Genomic DNA, 20,813 nt, shown 5'->3' on the forward strand with positions numbered 1-20,813 from the left:
TGTTCTTTTTAATTAATAAAAGCGAACATACCTCCAGATAAGTAAAATGTACATGTATATATACAGAATTTATATTTTAAAGCGCATTTCCCCGTGAAAATTTTTTATTCGTAACAAATTGTTGTTACTTATTATAAATGTAGGTAAAGGAAATTTGTAATTTTATGCAAATTATACTTTATTTAATAAATTTATTTCTCTGCATACTTCAAACATTTTAATTCCAGTTATGTATTTCTCATTCTAAATTCCGCTGTGTATGGGCGCGCACTAGATATGAGACCAACAATCGGCTCGTCGGACGGAAGTTCATCATCTCTGCATACTATCTGGTATTTTTGGAGTATTCCGACAAATACTATGAATATAAATGATTTTGCCAAAGCATCGCCTGGACAGCGTCTCCGTCCTATAAAAACGAAAGGAATTTTTAATTCAATTGCAGATGTATTGATTTTGTTTAGAAACTCAAATTTATCATATTATTTATAAAATAGTTTAATCAAAACATCAATCAAACCGACCTTTCCTAATTTTATTAACCACCATAAACCAAATAGCTAGGTATAAGTATATGTATAATTAAAAACAAAATATGTCTTATATCACAAAATATTGGAAACAAGACAATCCTTAGCCGTTTTTTTTTTTATATTTTGTGTAAAAAAAAAATAGGATTTGGATCATTGACATGTAAATTTACCTCCACTTGAGCGCACATGTACTATAATGCTAAAAGTTAATACTTTGTTGGTAGTAGTTCGCGATTTAATTAGTATTCAACATTGGTTTCACTTTATTAATAACTGAAATGTAAATAAATACTAAAACCCACCTATACCGAACGGATAAATATTCTCGGTTTTCGTTAATTTCCCTTTATCATCAATAAATCTCTCAGGCATAAACTTATCGGGAGCTTCCCACATTTCTGGATCAAAATGTACATCGCCGACGGATATAAGTACCGTCGTATCTTTTGGTATTAAAAAATCATCCATAGTCACATCCTTCGACACCCGTCGAGGACCTGCTAAAGGGACTATTGTGAAATATCTTTGGATTTCATAAAGATAAGCCATTGTATACACTAGTCTGAAAAGATTATTTTCGTTTTTAATTAATGTTACAAAAAATACTTTAATGCTAAAATTTCCAATATGCTTTCTAAGCTATTTACATCGTTATATTAATATATGCAATCATATAACATTAACAATATAACATAATGAAACAATAATTCACTTTTTTGATTATCATTCTGTATTACCTGTTGGAATCTGACCAGGACGGCATTTTGTTTCCAAGTATAGTATGTATTTCTTTAAAAATCTTTTCCTGAATAATTTTATTTCGTAATACCCCGAGAATAGCAAATTCTAAAGTATTACTGGTAGTTTGTGATCCCGCTATAAGTAAGTCCAGACATATAACCTTTAATTGTTCCTCTACAATTATAAAACAAAAAATCCTTTAAATATTTACTAGTATAGGTACAAACGTCACATATGATATAAATAACGAAAGATTTGTTAGTCACCAAAATATTTATATATATTTGTTCTAATACTATCTTTTAGTTTATATGTATGTAAAAAAAAACAAGCCAATCCAACATTTAGGACATGATATTGTCTTTTACTGACATATAAAATGACTAACGATCTAAAAGCAAAACATTTTAATCGACCAAAAGTTTGATATTCCTATTATATATAATGTCACAAAATAAGACAATCAACTTTTACAAATAAACTCATTTAATATCTTAACCGTTCCATCGCGGTAAGAAATAATTTTTTATAAGTCTTTCGCTTTGAAACGAGTAAAGCTTTTATAATCAGAAGCTGTATTTTATATTCAAAGCAAAGGTCACACTCACCAGTAAAAGATTCTCTATTTTCTTTTATCTTATTTAAAAACATGTAAATAAAATCGTTTCCGGGAATGCTTTCATTTTTGTGCTTTACTATTGCCTCCTAAAAAGATTTTTATTAATAAAATAAATAAATGACATGCTAGATGAGAATATAATAATGATGTAATAAACCATTACATTACTTCAATAATATCAGATAATTGTTGGTTTATCTTCCTTATAAGATTATAACCACTACCATTGGGAAACAAAAATCTAATCCAAGGCCACTGATTCAACCAACCGCCGGCCATTGTGAAAGCCTTAGATCTTGCTTTCAATAAATCTAACAGAAAAATCAAACGTTCCATATTTATGTGTTCGCCTGAAAAATAAAATTAACTGTATATAAATAAACTAGTCAAACAGATTTATAAAATAATTATTATAACCTACTTCTTTGAAGAAACTCTTTATCTTTCATTTAAAAATAAAAAAAAATGTTTTTGGAATTTCAGGAATTGTAACAAGAATTGTTAACTCATCTGATCGTCAATAAGGTTTCATCGAAACAAAACATATATACCAAATATAAGTAAAAAAAATTCTAAAAATAATAGAATTTTAGACATAATTTTTTTAAATAATATTATTGTATTTGTAAAAATATAGAAAATAACAAGCAATTATATATCAATCTATCTATAAGGTCCCGAAGGATCTAGCTTTATTATGACTACAGCATTTCTAGGAAGAATTATTTTTAAAACTGTTGCTTTTACCCACAAAACAAAAAAAATAATAAAACTAATATTTTTCGCAGTTTTACTACGCGAATTTTATTACTTTAAAAACTACGTAATCCCGACGTTTCGGTTACTTTTCAGCAACCGTGATCACGGGCAGACGCGATGTGAATAACATTTCGCATCCGAAAATATTAGTTCGAAATCCGAAAAATATTAGTTTTATTAAAATGACTCTCAAAAGTCTCAAATCTCAATAAATAATTAAATTTTAGAATGAAATGAAATTTATTGCGTGTGTTCGTAAATAAACGGGGAATGTTAGAAGTCGTTAGCTGACAGGGCTTTCATTAACACTTAGATCAGTTATATGTGTTACACAAATTACCCGTTCCAAAAACAGCATCAAGAGGAGTTTTTACAAAATATCTCCTATTTTTTTTTATTATTAATATTTAAACATTTCTAGTCTAGACTTTAAGTTTGCCAATTAAAAAGAAAAAATATTTTATGCAATATTTACACTCTTCGACAATAAATGAAATTTTTTAATTACAAAAAAATAATATTGAAATTGAGAAACAAAAAAATAATGTAAAACAGAATTTAAATTAGAGCATCTTCAAAAAAGTTATTACAGGCATGGAACAAAATACTATTATACCATAAATAACATATAATATTTTAGATAAGTCTTATAATTATGATTTATATTCGCCGTAATTAAGTATTTTCATAAACGAATCTCTTCAATTTCCTAATAATTTGTTCTGGTGTATAAATTTTTGTTCAACCACGTAAATAATAATGATATCAATACATAGACGGTTTTTTATTTCCAAGAAGTGGAAGATCTCATTGCTATAAGCAGCGCCTTGAATGTCTAGTACTATATCCGTCATTACTATTTTCAAATATAAAGACTTGCGAAAGGTTCCTTGTGAACTATCTAGTGATCAAAACTGTCATTCATAAAAAAAGCCCGTAACACACTATGATTCCTAGAACAAACTCCATCTGATATAGGACATAACTACACAAATCAAATTTATATTGATAAAGGAAGGTAAATATACAGACTTCTGGTGCCCCCACTTATCAAACGAAATGCAAAGATATTAATGTTGTTTACACAACAGTTTGAGAAAGTATTTCAAAAGATTTTCAAGTTTAATGTTAATGTCAAAGTAGTATATGCTACCATAGTATAAGTTTTACTCAAATACAATAGTATTCAAACTGTATAATCCAAGGTTACTGTAAATCTTACAAAGAGATTTCTCTTTGTAGCAGCTTTCAAAACATTGATAGTTCAACATCTGTTTTAAGTAAAATATATACAGAATATGTTCAGAGCTACAGAACATACTTGAATTCGTTTGCCGCAGAACAGAGCTTTTTTAGAGTTACACGGTCTTTACATGTTGCGGTATTTATATAAATGTACATTTTTGGCGTTTTATTTGTGGCGTTTCACGGTAGTTGAGGTCAAATAGTTAATCTAGGCATAGTATAACGTCTGAAATGGTATAAAAGGTCCTACAAATGCGACAAAAAAGTCTTCAGTGACGTAAACCAATTTTAATAGGCCAAATAAAACCTATATTTCCCAGTTAAGAGAAATGTCACAGCAAATGAAGTCTCACGAAGTTGTTCTGAGCTAAATAATTTAGGATAACTTAATACCTACGACAAGACGATACTTCAAAGTCACTAAACAAAATTTCCTAATAGTTTTTTTTTACAGCAGAGGGCAAATTTTTATTTCAAATACTTCGCCTTTAAGCTTAAATGTAAAAAAAGTTGTTTCAATAACTAAATCATAAGATTTATAACGTGAATCTTGTCTTTCAACGACCTATCGGTATAAAACCGATAAAAAAAATTAAACATAGTATAAAAAAAAAGAAATTCCAATATATAAATCTATTCAATTAATGTCACATGTCTAGTAAATACCATCGCTAAATGCTCTTTATAAATCATTAAAAAAATACCTTTCTGTGTTTATTAGACAACTTATATATTCATGTATTCTGTGAAGGCACCGGTTATAAAGTGCACGTCGTTTGTTTGAGGCTTACCAAAGTTACATCTTTATGAACAACGTAACTAAGTTCTCAAACATATATATACAATAACTTATATAATAACCTTAACCGTGAACTTCAAGATATTGATTTTGGCTAAACTACTGTTATTTAATAGTGAAAGCAAATGTAGTTTCAAACTTGCAGTGAGTTATTGTGTTATAAGCACCAAGCAGAAACTTCTTCTGCGGATGCTCCTGTTATAACTTTATCAATATTGATGTTAAGTTTAATTACAAACTGTTTAACATTCTATTAAAAACTGGAAAAAGTAAAGATTATCGCAAAGAATCACTTAATTTCAATTTAAAAAATGTAATATTAAATTTTTACCTGCCGTAAATTTCCATAAAATATTCATCACCGATATTGCAAGTATTGTTTTTGGATTTATAGGTGTATTGTTGTGATTATCTATATACTGTATAATGTACTGTAGTTCTCTTTGTATTTCTCCCTCCATTGCAGTTTTACCAAAGCCAACATTTTTTAAATGTTTCACTGTAAATTGTCTATGCTCCTTCCAAAGTTCTCCATCGGCAAAAGTGATACCTGTAAGTGATTTTAATAAATTATGTGATAAATTTTAATATAAAGTGATTAAATACAAATTAATTAGTTAATTCAGTAATAATCTGTAAATTCTTACCCATTTTTTTGCCTAAACAACGCAGACGTAAAAAGAAATTGTTAGGTCTCCCTTCAAATACTTTTTCAGTAAACACTCTTCTTACGTTATGATCTCCATAAACCACAACTATCGGTTCTAAACCAAGTTTTATACCAAGAACTTGAGTTGAATATTGCTTCGCCAAATTTGATAAGCCCTTCCATTGACAACCATATTGTCGAGACATTTCGTTTACTATTTTGGTGCAACCTACGACAGGATACCATTTTGGACCTGCAAAATATTAATTTTTCTCTCATGAAAATCCTTTTTAAACATTTCTAATTGATTATAACAATATAAATTGATTTCATCCATTCCTTGAATCTTGACTCGTTTCAAATGCAACATGAGATTTTATTGACTCTATTGTTATCGATATAATATTATACTGATCGTCTTTCTTTCGTTAGTTAACCAGCGATCAAGTAGCCGTTGCATTGTTCGTCTACTTGTGTTGATATTTACGATTCTTTTATATCGGTATATCTTACATTTTCTTTTAACATGGAAATATATATGTATGTTGGTTTTTCAGAATTCTACTTACAGATTTTTGTATTTAATACATCAATGTCAAAGGTATCGGAAATTATAAATTGAATTAATTTAAGATTGTTACTTTGATCCGCAGATTAAAGTCATACTTACAAACTTTTTATGTAAGTATATGTATGATATCGTAAAGGAAAAACATCGTTAAAGTCCACCTATATAACTTAAACATTTTTTTTTATTTAGTTAGGCTGCTTTTTAGCAAGTGTCGATATTTCATCTTCTTAAGGATCTTAAATAGTATAATACTTAATAGTACTTTACTTAATTGTCAGTCTTAAATTGAGATCCTATGACGATTTTTATTCCGGAAATAACATAGTGAATTTTTCAAGATTAGGGTGCGAATCGTATTAATATAAATTTATTCAATAAATAAGTTAATTAACCCTTACACTGTAAATTTACATTACCTCGTTTTATACAAATTATTACGATATCGCTATTGTACCTCATATGTTTATTGAACTAAAATTTACATATTAAAACAAACAAGATTTATTATTTTATTGAGAACTATATTCAAGTACTTTATGAGCTGATCTTAATATTTGTTTCTAATTACTAGTATGTATAGTATTGTGGTGTTCCTTTTTTCCAGTATAATGGGTAATTAAAGATTTTATTAGGTGTAAATTATCGATCAAACTGTCTGCGAAAATCATTGTTTAAATTTATATTGATATATTTTTTATACTATTGTTACATTTATCGACAACACAAAAGTTATTAAGTCACAAAAGTTACTAAGACACAAAAGTTTATGGAGACAAATAAAACTTTGAGATTTTTTTATTATTATTATTTATATAACAGTTTAATAGATAACTACCCTCTATTTTAACACAACAGTCTTTTCATATATAATTTTAAGGGTTCTAAATCTAAATCTGTGTGTAGTTGTTCTACTAATAGTAGTAAAATTTTACTTTATTAAATTCTTCGCTAAGAAGATCTTTATTAAATATTATTTCATTCAGTACACTTTCCGGTTAAAATAGAAGCTAGAGGCAAAACTAAAATGTAAGTAAACAAATACCGATGCAATGGATGTAAAAGACGCAGCGTTTAAAAATAATAATGTTATTTTTTTTTTGCTTAAAATGGATATCAGGTAACAGCTCGAACATGCTGATAAATAATAGAGTGGAACCGAATTCAACAAAGATTATAAAATTTAATAAAAGGTTTCAATTTTAGTGATGAAAATATAAACAGATTTTCAAAAAGTGCGACACAATTTATGTGTTTTAATAGGGTAACCAATGTCAATTACAGGACCAATATTATCTGATTAACATCAACACTTCCAATAGTATTTGATGAGCTTGATGTGCAATTTGTAGCAATCAACAGCCACCTAAATATATTGAGCAATTTTAATGCCTAATGGAAATAAACCGAACACGTTGCTATATGGGACCTAAATATATCTAGACTGATTTCCCTGGTGAAACAACTTCTCAGAACTTTATGATAAAGTTTAGTTGGTATGATATTACATAATATTACATTTACATAATTTTGGAAAAGAGTTGATAATCTTACACCAATGGACCGATCTAAACCAAATATATCTTAGAACCATCGTAAAAAAAAGCGCATTGAAAACGGTTGAAATTTCAAATTCACAGTTTATCAAACATATATAAGTTTAAAGAAACAATTAAACCGCTACTACATAAATGAAATAAATAAAAACCAATACTATAAATAGCTATATCATAATGTATATTTGAAAAATATATTATTACCTGCTCTACATTCAATGAGGGAAGCGATTTAAATAAAATTTATAGCAAAGAATTAACATTAATGTCCCATAGATATTATAAATATCACTTACTAAAATTTAAAAAAGGCAATTTAAAAGTTATTGAAATATTTTTAGTATTCTAATAAAGTGCTAATTATTTATATAATAACAATTACGAATTACGAAACGTTAGTTGACGGCTGTCACATTTGTCATTGCCTAAAAAACAGGAGGAAAGTGTCAGACGTCAATAAAATAAAAAAAGAAATCCATAGCTAAAATTGAAAATGAAATTACTTATGAAATTAGCAATACAACAAATAACCTGAAATAGTAGTCCAAAAATATTGTTCACACAGTCACTTAAATCACATTATTACTTTACTTTTGTATTGTTTGGGTATTTAGATTTGTTTTTGGAAACCGCTGTCACTTAGGTGCAAACTTGCTGATATCTTGTTAACAGGTTAGATGTCTATAATATTTATTTCAGCGTTCTAGTAAAATTCCAAAAGACACTCCAATATCCCAACATTACCAGCACTGGAACAGTTATTAGAGTGGTGGAGGTTTAGTATGGAAGTTAAAAAAGATTTCCCAGTCTTTTTAAATTCTAGGTTGAAAAACTAACAATTCTCTCTGTGTTTGGGGCTATAAAAAGTTACTAATTCTGGTTGTTAACTTATTAGTACCCTAGATCATACTGCTGGCCTATATTGTGATATTTACAACATCCATTAAAAAAAAACTTGTTTTAAATTTTACTTTACCCCTATTAAAATTTTTCTTATTATTTTAAGGGCTTTTAGCTTGACATCCAACAAGTACATTTCAAAATGGGACCTTGATGCGTGTATTACAGATATAAATTTATTCCCGTTAAATGTATTCTTAAAACATTAAGTTTTATTGTAATGATATGCAACTTTCATATGTTATTACTTAAGATTAATACATTTTTATGTATTATTCTGGTATGTTATTGAATTTGCTTATTGAATTATAATTAATTAGAGAGAATAAAATAAAATCGCAGATAAAATATTGATTTCTTATTAATGGGTAACACATTATGCTGCACATTTATTAAAAAATTATATAAGTTACCTGTAAAACAATTTTGTATGAACCAAATATCATATATGTTACCTATTTACTATTTACTAATATTATGATGACACGACTTAGCCGTAAGAGGCAAGTATATTTCATGAACTTGTTGCTTATTCCAAAACATTCCTTATTGTCAAGCAATTTTAGGAAGTAGTTAAATGCTACATTGTTTGCAATATTAAATAAAAGCATACATTAAGAATCAAATCTAATTCTTAACTAAATTCAGTTGACAATAATATTTTAAACCTTTTTTTTATGATATGTGATCTACAACTCACTATTTTTTTTTAAATAATTGAAGTTTATGCTACATATTCCATTTTTTTTTTCATTTAAACATTCCTTAGCTTTTGGAATGTATTTATATAATTATTATTAATTATACTTTTTCATTATTTAAATCAAACATGTTACTTAAATCAACCTAAATTTCTGCTTGACCTATCCTTACTATAGAATCATACATTGTCATCCTAATACACAGCCATTTGCTGACTTTCGTCGAAAACTAATAATACTGAAATTCCCTTTAAAATATAATCAACCAAACTAAAAAAAAATCCCCAATTTTTTTTACTTTGAGAATTATTCATCTGCTAATTGAGGTTTACATATTCTGGCGATATGAAAAATGTTAACGATTTTCGCCGGTGCAATGCCATAGATGAGCAAAGTGTCCTATAACGTGTTACAGTGCTGACGTCAAACTAATAATAGTTCCCCGTGGGAACCAAACGCACTACATAATATATCTCTATGAGTATAAGATTCAGATTTCAATACTTTGTGTACTAATATGTTCATCTTTATAATGTAAATATTTATTTGTTTATTACATAATATTTCAAACGTAAATATAAATAAAATAAAATTATAGGTGTTTCTTATCCTAAAAAATATTTATAAGGCATTCGAGTCAAATAGAGTTAAAAAATATTTAAGAAACGTCTTTTTTTAATCGATCACTTTGTTAAAATACAACAACGCGTAGAAAGTCATGCGATTCGGCTTGACTTTGTATATGCTATGGAAGTAAATTCCTCAACTGTTAATATGTGTTTGCACGTGAGCGCTTTTTAAATTTTCCTAAAGAGAATACTGGTTAGCCGATAGTAAAAAATTAGGCATCGTCGCAATTTCCTTTCCCCATCGTTATAATATCAAATACAAACCTAAATGTCAATTGTAAAAATTCAGAATATTAAAAGATTGTAAAATAGTATTTAAGTCTTTAAAAGTAAAGCAATAAAAACATAGGTATAATAATAGCCAGAAGAAGTTGAATTTCCATTATTGTCGAAGACCTAGAAGAGCTAGTCATTATTTTATGAAAATTAATACGTCTTTTGTCTTTTCTAAATGACTCCCTCGGATTTTACACTTTAGTTACTTTTCATGATTAACAATTTGCATATAGCAACTTTACAGGAGTGGAATCCGGCTTTGGATTTCGAGAAAAACGAAATGTGTGTTTAAAAACGGATTTTGCAATCAACCGGTAACGCGATCCATATTGTGTATCACCCGAATATGTAAAAAATAGTAGAGTTAAGCTGTGTTACCGTGGAAACTACAGTCTAAATGATACTACAATGTACACTTATGTTAAAATACATTTAGGAAGTAGTTTTGGCTTGACAGAGACACAAACATCACATAAACAAACATACCTTCAAATTTTCCTGTTTAATACCCATGACCTAATTTGTGGAATTGATTAAACACTCTCACTGCGGTCTCTAATTGAAATCTATTGCTGTAATTTATTCGGGGTCCTTATTCAGTATAAAAAAAATGATATGGACGTTTTAATAAGTATTTGAGTTTTCATCGAGCAGTGAGTTGTAATAAAATTATATATGAATAATGGAGATGATGTATGTGGACGTGTTCGTAGAAAAAATAGGTAGGTATCTGTCTTCCGAAATCAGTGCGCTTGCGGCCGTGACCGAATTACAAATTCTTGAATGTTTCGTTACATCTTTAAAACCCCATGAAAATTAAAACCTTAAAAAAACTGACACTGTAGATTGAAATTTATGTATTAGGATTATGTCTGTCTTGAATAATACATTGCTTCCTATCCTCTTTTGAATACAACTAAGTAATCTCACAAGCAATCTATAAATTTCAACAACAATAGGTAATTAATTAATATAGTTTAGAAGGAACTTGCCATACATTTTGTTTCTACTAACCCGTCATGTACTACAGGACATTTACTATTATACAGTTAAATAACATGCCAATTCCTAAATCGGTTTAAGTCCGAAACTCATAAGGCTGACCCAAACAAGTCTCGTTAAAAATGTATAACTTATTGAGCTATCTTGTATATTAAGTTAATGTCTTTTCATTCATTTATTGTCCCAATGAAATTACATTTTCTATCATACATCTTTTTTATATTTTATATATCTTTTCATACATATGTTTCAACAACAAACATATTTTGTAATTATCTAAGGTTTATACTACGTTCTCTGTAATTTTTCTTGTCTATCAATTCGCACCTATAATGGTGACGAGTGGAACGTGTAAAGTGAAGACACCAGCACCAACCTTTTTTTTTAATATATATATGGTTAAAAAATATCCTTAATTTTATATACTTTATGGCGATATTAAAATCATAGAGTTTAAATGTTTTAAGAAGAAAATTATTAAGAACCTACATAGACTAGTAAAAATAAACTGTTAATTACTTTAATTTTCTTGAAGTAACTTCAATTAAGTAAATTGCACCTTTAAAGCATTAACTAATTTTGCAGTTAACCATTTTTAGTTCATTTAAAAACAAAAAGTCATTATTTTAATTTTATAGCAAGTAATCATTTATTGATAATGCCTTAAAAAATCCTCATACACTTTTTTATTACTCCGGCTTATTTTAACAATCGAATAGTTAAAAACAGACTGCAGCGGACGTTGTGGTTCACGAAGCTGTCAGTAAAATTTCTAGACGGTTCGATACATTGAACGTGTTTAATAACGGTTGCTGTGACAGTAATATCGAGATCGAGAATATCAGTAAGCGATGACAAATATCGAAACCACAGCGTGGTACAACAAGCTATCAATATTTGAGATAGTTTGGATAACAACCTTTACCTTTAGTTAGAGATTTTTATTTTAGCTGTGTTGTTACCTCTGTCCTAATATTGTTTAAATGATGACCTAAACACCACTTATAAATAATGTTAAAATTACAGAGAATAACAATGAATCTTATTCGCATAAGTAAAACTGGTATTACACAATAAAGTAAATAAATGCTGTCGATTTACGAGGTACATAATTTCAATTTCAGTACATGTAAGCCTTATTTCATTGTTTAGGATTTCGGTATATAAATAAATATAGGAAATTAAAAAAAAAATATTTAAAAAAAATGCTCGTTAAAGAAATCATATTGATTGAATCAATTATATTATTTATTACATAACATTACGAAACAATGAAATGATATCCTTTACGGTTATTTTAAATTTATTTCTTAAGCAAATACAATAATCACTTGTATTACGTGACTTCTCTATTCTCTAGAATTCTCTATAATTTCCTTAAAATCGGGATTGTCATTTTATGAGCTATTACAACTTTATCAAAATATATCTACAGATGCTGTTTACTTAACATAAATATAGATTTGTATTTTAAAAACTTAGTATAGATAGGTATAGATTAATATACCACAATGTAGTACATTTACAAAATTGTTCGCATATACGAACTGTTTTTTTAATCCACTCTGTCCTCTACCAACACCTTACCGCGAGAACAGATTTTTTTTAGGTTAATAACACGCGATAAACCCTCACCCACCCCTGACACAAAATGTCTTATGTCGTCGACCATTCCCACATAAACTTCTGACGTAAGTTGTAAATAGTACCTTATAAAATCTATATTCTTTAAAATTATTAATATCACAACGTAGTGTATGATAACAATGACATCCCATTTTTACAGACTGGTCATGAATGGCTGTTTCTGTGCCTACTAATGTACATTGTAGTACATTTTCAGATACCAGATTTATTAATCATTGTCAAGCTCAATCCTGTGCCAGTCAAAATCTTGTAAAAGTTAAATTAATTGATATGTTTATTAATTATTCAACACCATCGATATCTCCAAACAAAATTGTCTCAAAACATATGTACAACTTCTTAGATCGGTACATGGCAAAAAACCGGCTGTGTATTTTAGGTAAATATCATTACATCGTTTATCATATGCGTGTAACCACATGGTGTGAAGTTTATGACATAAAATTAGAATGAACAGTTACATAAATTAACAAGACGGTGCCAATGATCAATGTCTCGGGCTAATTATAACGTTAACTAATGTACCGACTTAAAATAAATTACCTGGAGGGAATTTAGGCGGCTTTTTGAACGATTTGATTATGTAACCGGCGAGCAGCACGGCAAGTATCGTAATAATAATAACGAGCATCGCGGCGTAATCACGCGCACAATCGCCGCTGCGTCCGATGCGCGACTGTACAAAGTAGTGGACAGCGCTTGACGATTGTGAGATACACTAATAATATCGTTCGAACGTAGAGGTGTTAGAGATATCGATTATAACAATATTCTAGTTACTTGTTGTTAACGCGTCCGGTGCAAGGGATATTAATTTGAGATCGAATGATTCTCGGAATGTTTCATAAGCGATAACATAAAACTGAAGAAGATCATCTAATTCCCGTGTGACTTCTAATACGAGAGACAGAGAAACAAAATGTTGCAATCCTTCAACAAATTATGGAAATGGAAGTAGCGCACATTCCTTTGACTACTAAGGAACAAAAAAATATTTAGCTGTTTGAAAATTGTCTCCATACATGTTCTCATTCTCTTGTAAAAAGTTAAGATAGTTATGCAAAATAAACGGGCATTTACTAAGATTTTATTGACTTATACATATTTGAATTTTTAGCATAAAAATTTAAATTGTCAATGCCTAATTTTAAATTGTCCCTAATTCTTGAATTCTTTAATAGTTAGAGGCTGTTAAACGAAGACTAATAACAATGAGTTACTAGAATTACAATATATATTATATATTATAGTATGTTTAAACGTACAATTTCTATCTAATGCCAACTAATTCCTCTCGAAGAGTATTGTCCAAATAGAAAATCGTTGTTGATTTACTATAAAATATATATTGATATAATACGTGTAGTACTGGGTTTACAATGGAACGTAGTGCGATATAACATTTCTGAAAACGTTGTTTGAGCCCGAGCCAGAGACCAGACTTACATAAAGCATGTTGTCAAATGAAAAAAGAAAAACTCTTACAATCTGTAATTATTAAGGAAATTAAATCTGACACAAAAATTGCTGTTTATAAATTTTTCTTATATGATTTTACATCAACCTATTTAGTAGTTCTATTTATAAACATCGAATTAAAGTGAAAATCGTCTCTATCTGAAAATTTTTGGAATTTCTAAAGGAACTCAAAGGTAAGTTAGTATGATATTATTTGTAGTAATTGGGTTCAACTCCTTCCCGAATTTTTGTTTTTCAATAACGATGTAAAAATAAAACAAATAGCAAAATTTTGTTTTATGCTTGGCCTGTTGATACTTGAAATAAACATTAAGTAAAATTTCTAACTAAATTGTTTGATTTTCCAAAATCGGGCTGGTATGTAGATAAAACTTTCTAGAAAAGACTCAATTACACTTTACCCGGGAAAAAAATTTAGATCCTACATTTTTAATTCGAAACTAAATCAGAAAAAATAAATAATACATGAAATGTTTATTGTATTTTAAAAACCAATTCCACTAATAGTTTTAAAATTCACTAAATACTAACAAGTAATCGTTAAATGCTACAAAATACCTAACTTTTTGTATTAATTTATTAAAAATAGTATAAATAAATTGCACATAGTTGAACTTCTAAGCGCCCAGAGGCATCCACTTATTCTTCAACTTCAATCTTAAACTAAGCAAGTTCTTTCAGTAATTTTTTATAGACCTCATTCTGACATGAAGTATTTTCACTTTCTTACTATGTAAAATAAAATTAAAATGGAAGATAAAAAATATAAGATACAATGAATAATGATCAAAAAGAAATACTTTAGTAACACGTTCGTATTGTGGCTATTCCTACTCAAATGTATATTTAACATGTCTATTGACTCAGGTATTTCGTCGTAGGCCTTTGAGTGTGCGATAGGATTTTTATATTTTAGGGTAGAGATGTACAAATTTATAAAGTGAAACAAAAATACATTATCATGCATACATACTTAAATTAGTACGAAATGTTTATACATACTCAAATGATTAATGAATGATTATATAATATGGACATTATATCCGAATATCGGACATACATTTTTTTTATAAAAAAAAATGATCGTAAAAGAAATCATATTGACTGAATCAATTTTGGATTTATGCTATATTTTTTTGAATCATAATGACAGAATAGATAACTTATATGTGTTAGTTATATATTGAACGTAGTCCAGTATTGTAAAATTGTGAGGCTAAAGATAGCGCAAAACGTGCTTCTAACTTTATTGTAAAGGATTTGTCTTATGTAATAAAAGAAAATAACTTGTTTATAAATAAAATTCTCCATATTTAAAAATATATAAATGCCATTTAATATGAATGTGCATATGTATTTTAAATTAAATTTTACTCAGAGTGCCAAAATAAAAGTTTATGTAAAAATATTTTTAATACGTTTTCACAAACATAAAAAATCTAAAAACAAGTGGATTTGAGTAGCCTTTAATCCAGTTTTTTTTATCCAAATGATATTATTCTAGATGTATTGATATTTTCTTCTGTAAAAAATTATGATAGAATTCAATGGAACCAAATTTCAATCCAGTTTTGAAATCCGAACAATGATTGATTTATATTTTTGAAGTAACCTACCTGAAAAATATGTTAAAAGCTATCATGTTTATTAATTTAATGAAAACTTTTGCATAGCTTTTAAAACTTCTAAAAAGTATTCTAGATTGTTGGTGTTTCCAAACTATCAAAGTTTATAAAACAAATAAGCCAAAGGCGTTTCGTTTTGCCTCGCTTATTTGTAAAAAATATTTCATACAGTATAATATCTATACTCTACATTTCTCATAAATATAAAAATAACACCTACTGACACATCTAACGATTTTTACATATAGATCTTTGTTAATATAAGACTTCTGAACCATCATTGCAATTATCAACTTTATCAATGGGGGACTCCCAGCTTTAACGGAAAATATCTTTCTATTAAATGAAAAATCATATGCCAATGCCACACTCTATAGTCCATAAGAAATTCAAAGTAACAATATGCTACAACTTTCACAGAATGATTAAAATATTCAATGGTAGTATACCTAGAAAATGTTACGGAAAGTAAGGAAAATTTACATGTTTTTATACTTTCTAGGTTTAAAACAAAAACTTGTTCTACATTAATACAACTATCAGTGTTATCCTTTGTTATACCTACATAATTATTGGAAGGCGTCACTGTCTCTAATATGTTAAGTATTATATAGAAAAATAAGAATGGTGCACATATACCACCATAATACGGATAAAATAATGGTACTGTCAATAAAGTTCAAATTGCAACAGCGTCAGTTGGGTAGTTCAAATTGAAATAAATTGATAGATTTCCTGTCGGGAATTGATAGTATTCAGTATCATTTTATGTTAGTGTATTTTACTAACTTAAAAAGAGCGTCCTAAAAATAACAATGTTTATTCAAACTAGACAGATTACTCGTATAAGACATTCGTCTTAAAGAAAATTGTTCAAATTTCTTTACTAAATACTACCACCTGAACTCTTTATAATCAGGATTTCGGTATGAGTTTAGTACCTCAGGGCTCTTTTAAAGATCATGAGGATATCAGACAAAGTATGTATGACCAAAAGGTCACCATTCTTGCCCTTATAGAATATAGGCTTGCAGTAATACTATAGACCTATTGTTTGCCAGTGCAAACATGATGTAGCAGTCTACATCAGTGTAATCTTCCATCCTATGCATCTAGATGGTTCTTCTCCTATCTTCGGAAACGTCATCAATCTGTCGACATTTACGGTGTCCTCTCTAGTTGATGCAATGAAACTTTCAGCGTTGCCCTGTCTGACACACTCTGTTCATTACTGTTTTCGATTTTATTACCTTCAGCGCTTCCTACTGAGTTGTCACTACCATCAATATACTGATGGACTACAATTATATGCGCATTGCGTGGTCAATAACATTGGAACAGTGATCGGATCAATCAATGTCGTTTCACTACAGATTTCACGTTCTCCCGCAACTGGAATGTCAAATATGGACAAGTATTTTATAGTACGGCAATACTCTATGAAATTTCTCACATGTAAAACGAAACTTCATATTACAAACTCCTTATAACCATCTATAATGGATTATGCTGATGATTGATTTTCTAACATAAATAAAATGTCTCGCAATAAACTCGATCGCTTACTTTAATATCTGTATGACATTTACTTTCGGGCTTCAAAAATTTGTCTACATCTCCTGCTGTCGAACCCAATTATGATTAAAGAAAACTTTGTCAGCTTTATTCAATCTTTCTATAATTGCTTATTTCAAATAAAGATATTCCTTTTTATATGATATTCATGACAGAAGCTTTCGTTCTTCCAAAAATTGCTGTTTCTTACTCTTTTAAATGATATGGTGTCCGAGTCGTTAAAATGAACATCTGTTTGACTTTGGAACGGCTTAACTGAGTTTATTTAAAAAGCTCCTTCACATTCCTACAAACTTCTATTTAAAAATCATTATTTATAAAATCTAAACTTTACCCAGTTCTTTTTATAACTTAGTTTGTGTTTTTCTTTTATCGAACATTTATTATTAAAGTATTATGTTTTCAAGTCATGTATTTTTATGAACTTTTTTATACATTTTGTTAATATTTTTTTACACTACATGTATATAGTTTCACAGCACAAATGGTGCATTTTCTGCTGTTTGAAGTTTAATTGACAAAGAATAATAACTTCGATATATATGTGTAACGTTATGAGAATAACTTGTAAACGAAGAAAGAATCCACACATTTAAACAATCTGTACATCATTAGAAATGTCTTGAGGGCATAGGTGAAGGTATAGTAACAAACGAAAGACGTACCTACAAACAAACAGCTTAAAATAAATTATTACTTTAAATGACGTTGTCGTCGTTCGTAAATAATTTTTCATACGATATAAACATCAGAAAAAAATTTAACCTTCATTCCATATTTGGTGACGCTGAAAAAGCCAATAGGGCTAACAGTTACAGACAAGTCGAAACTAAAAAAAAGAACAAGGCATTTGTTGGTTGGCTTTGGATAGGACCTATTCGAAGTAAGGGAGTCTGACATCCTGATGACTTTCGAGAATAAAGTCGTTGGTGACGTCATTTATGCTGACGTCACTCTTTTAAAAAACAACAAAGTGCTTCTTATTCCGACATATATATTAAATAACGTTAAAGTAAATATTTAAAGAGCATAAAAGTTACCAGTATTTATTGCACACAGAAAAAAATCTTTATGTCTATATGATGGAACAGCAAAATAATAACAGTTTCAATATCATGTTCAGCTCGCTATACATGACATTAGCGTTACGTCACTTCACTATCATGCAGTCATCCACAGACCACATTCCAAAAACAATGGAATCGTTGTCGACCAGTATTTAAAAAAAGATTGTTGGATTATATTCAACTTTCATCGTGAAATTTAAATTTAATAGTAATGAAATAATAAAAGACCAATGAAAAATTGTTTAATAAAACTTTTAATTCATTACTTCCATTTACGCGAGTAAGCAATGGTGACTTTAATTTTGCCATGTTTTACTATGTACATACCTTAACGTATCTGTCATGTACAAGGTATGTAACCTCCGAGTGTCAAATGAAAAACAGTGATATCATTTTTCAGGAATACAAAGTACGATATCAAAACAGCACTTTTAGAGATTAACTCCCTGAAGAAGAATTCTTTAAAAAAAAGGGTTATCTTAAATTTATTTTTCTTACCTAGAGATAAAATAATAAAACCTTAGGAAAATTATATATTTTTCCTTTATTTTAAATATACTAACATCTAAATTTGTACTATCTGTATTTAATCTAAAGTGAATTAAAACTTGTAGCTTGGAGTTTTCAGTTTTCTTTCTTAAAAATATTTAAAAGAAACATTTAAATCGATTTCCAGAATTAAAATAATTGAGTCTATTCCGATACTCCATTATATATCGAGTAGTATTCTCCCCTTCATTTTTAAACTTACTAATTAAAATTATTACTTATCGAGCCAGTGATATGGCACAGTCTAAACCCATCATGTTGAGGCAATAGCAGCACATTGAAAGTGAAAACTTTGCATCGCAATAAAATCGATGTATTCTTACAGCCCGGTTGCTATCGAGAGTCTGCATTCATTTCGAACATATATGCCTAACATTTTCAATGTGTCTTTTCGAAACTAAATAGATGGAATTTTCCATCAAAGTCAAGTAGTTTGGTTGGACTCTAGAGAAATCGCGCACCCAAACGAAAACCAATAAACCTACTATTTCCAATAAAAAGAGCAGTAGGTGTAAGATCACTTTCACCAATTTAAAAATTAATATACATTATACTAACAATTTTAATAAATCAAAATGACCAGTTCACTATAAGTCTGTTTATGTTTTTAAATACGTTTAATTGTCACTAAAGTTAGCAACCAGTGATGTTAGAAAACCAAGTTAGATAACTCGAAGATCTGGATTAAACATACCTTAAAGTTAAATTTAAATTTGCCTTTTTAAAATTTCTATTAAAAATGTGATTCCAAAACTTTTACAATTTATAGGTTTAAAGTCAAACTTTTAGATATTTCCTTTTGGTGATTTCTTTTCTTATAAAAATTCTACATAGGATATAAAATTTTCATATTAGATCACTGATTAGAGTTACCAGTAACATAATAGTTATTAATTGTTTCAGGAACCAATAGAAATGGACACCAACTCGTTGAATCCTATGTTTCCTTGGAATTATGTGAGTAAAAAACAGTTTGTTCTGATAAAAGTTTTGCTTACTTTAAATTGTAAATTAAAACAAACCCTCTGTTTTCTTTGTTGGCCTTAACCAAACTTTACATAATTGTTTTGTAAAATATTTTGGTAAGTCTGATATATGTTTGTTCATAATTTCATTACAAATTGAAATTATTTCAGTATTTACGCTAAAGTTCAAGTATTCGAAAGAAATAAAAATTTAAAATATACTATCAGAAAATCATTTTCCAACTGTTTCAACTATGTTGTATTCAATATGAGCCAAGTCCAAATTCGAGTTTTCAATAAATACATATCTCTTTGAGCTGACCTTCAACCTTTTAACAAGTCTTTATGGTTGAATATTCATATATATTTTATAACCATAATTTAAGCCAATCGCAGCCCGCAGTCACACAATGTGTTTGGCCTTATCTTCACTTTAGTAGTCTTATGATATTTCTTACAAAGTTTCGACACCATTGTGAACTGTATATTTGTATATATTCATCCGTATACTTCTCTTTGAAATACTGCTGTTATTCGACATATATATATACACATATACACACACATATATTTCTGTACAAACATTAGCTCACATCTATTTTAACTTGTTTATAATTAAAAAAAAAAAAAATTAAAGCCACATAGAAAAATTATCAGAAATATTGAATAACTTTATCTTGCACCATCTTTTTACAGTATAATTCTTTTTGAAATACTGCTGTTATTCGACATATATATATTATGTACAAACATTAGCTCACATTTATTTTAACTTGTTTATAATTAATAAAAAAATATATTTTTTGAAAGCCATATAGAAAAATTATCGAAAATATTTAATAACTTTATCTTGCACCATCTTTTTACAGAAGGTGATTAGTTAAGTTTACGCTGCATTTCGTTCAGTTATTGAGAGTGCTAGAAATCCA

The 20,813-nt window shown here is 28.5% G+C and overlaps 2 protein-coding genes across 3 annotated transcripts in view; one reads left to right on the forward strand and one right to left on the reverse strand.

Moving 5' to 3' along the window:
- Window positions 1-20,813, forward strand: part of LOC116777707 (glycerol kinase) — a 160,495-nt gene that overhangs the window by 83,804 nt on the left and 55,878 nt on the right. The window contains exon 3 of one of the 2 annotated variants that reach the window (XM_061526035.1): window positions 19,823-19,876. In XM_061526035.1, coding sequence (XP_061382019.1) covers window positions 19,835-19,876 — 42 coding nt within the window. In that variant the 5' untranslated portion in view covers window positions 19,823-19,834. Of the gene's footprint in view, window positions 1-19,819; window positions 19,877-20,813 lie in introns of those variants that run through there. The other variant, XM_061526036.1, reaches the window with a different exon arrangement.
- On the reverse strand, window positions 161-13,322 carry LOC116777709 (probable cytochrome P450 305a1). Its single transcript, XM_032671396.2, has 8 exons — window positions 13,168-13,322; window positions 5,344-5,598; window positions 5,028-5,246; window positions 2,062-2,243; window positions 1,883-1,979; window positions 1,271-1,448; window positions 836-1,095; window positions 161-409 (listed from the first exon to the last, which is right to left on the reverse strand). Exons 1-8 carry the CDS (start codon window positions 13,253-13,255, stop codon window positions 228-230), a joined length of 1,461 nt encoding a protein of 486 aa, XP_032527287.2. The 5' UTR covers window positions 13,256-13,322; the 3' UTR covers window positions 161-227.

This window comes from Danaus plexippus, chromosome Z, assembly GCF_018135715.1.
Source record: "Danaus plexippus chromosome Z, MEX_DaPlex, whole genome shotgun sequence".
In the NCBI taxonomy this organism is placed as follows: Eukaryota; Metazoa; Arthropoda; class Insecta; order Lepidoptera; family Nymphalidae; genus Danaus; species Danaus plexippus.

Excerpts from the sequence above, each read along its gene's own strand:
- LOC116777709 (XM_032671396.2), bottom strand. The coding sequence starts at position 13,255 with ATGCTCGTTATTATTATTACGATACTTGCCGTGCTGCTCGCCGGTTAC. Across the intron at positions 5,247-5,343 it reads TTGTTTAGGCAAAAAAATGG|GTATCACTTTTGCCGATGGA; the intron begins GTAAGAATTTAC and ends AATCACTTACAG. Across the intron at positions 1,449-1,882 it reads AAATAGAGAATCTTTTACTG|AGGAACAATTAAAGGTTATA; the intron begins GTGAGTGTGACC and ends TTATAATTGTAG.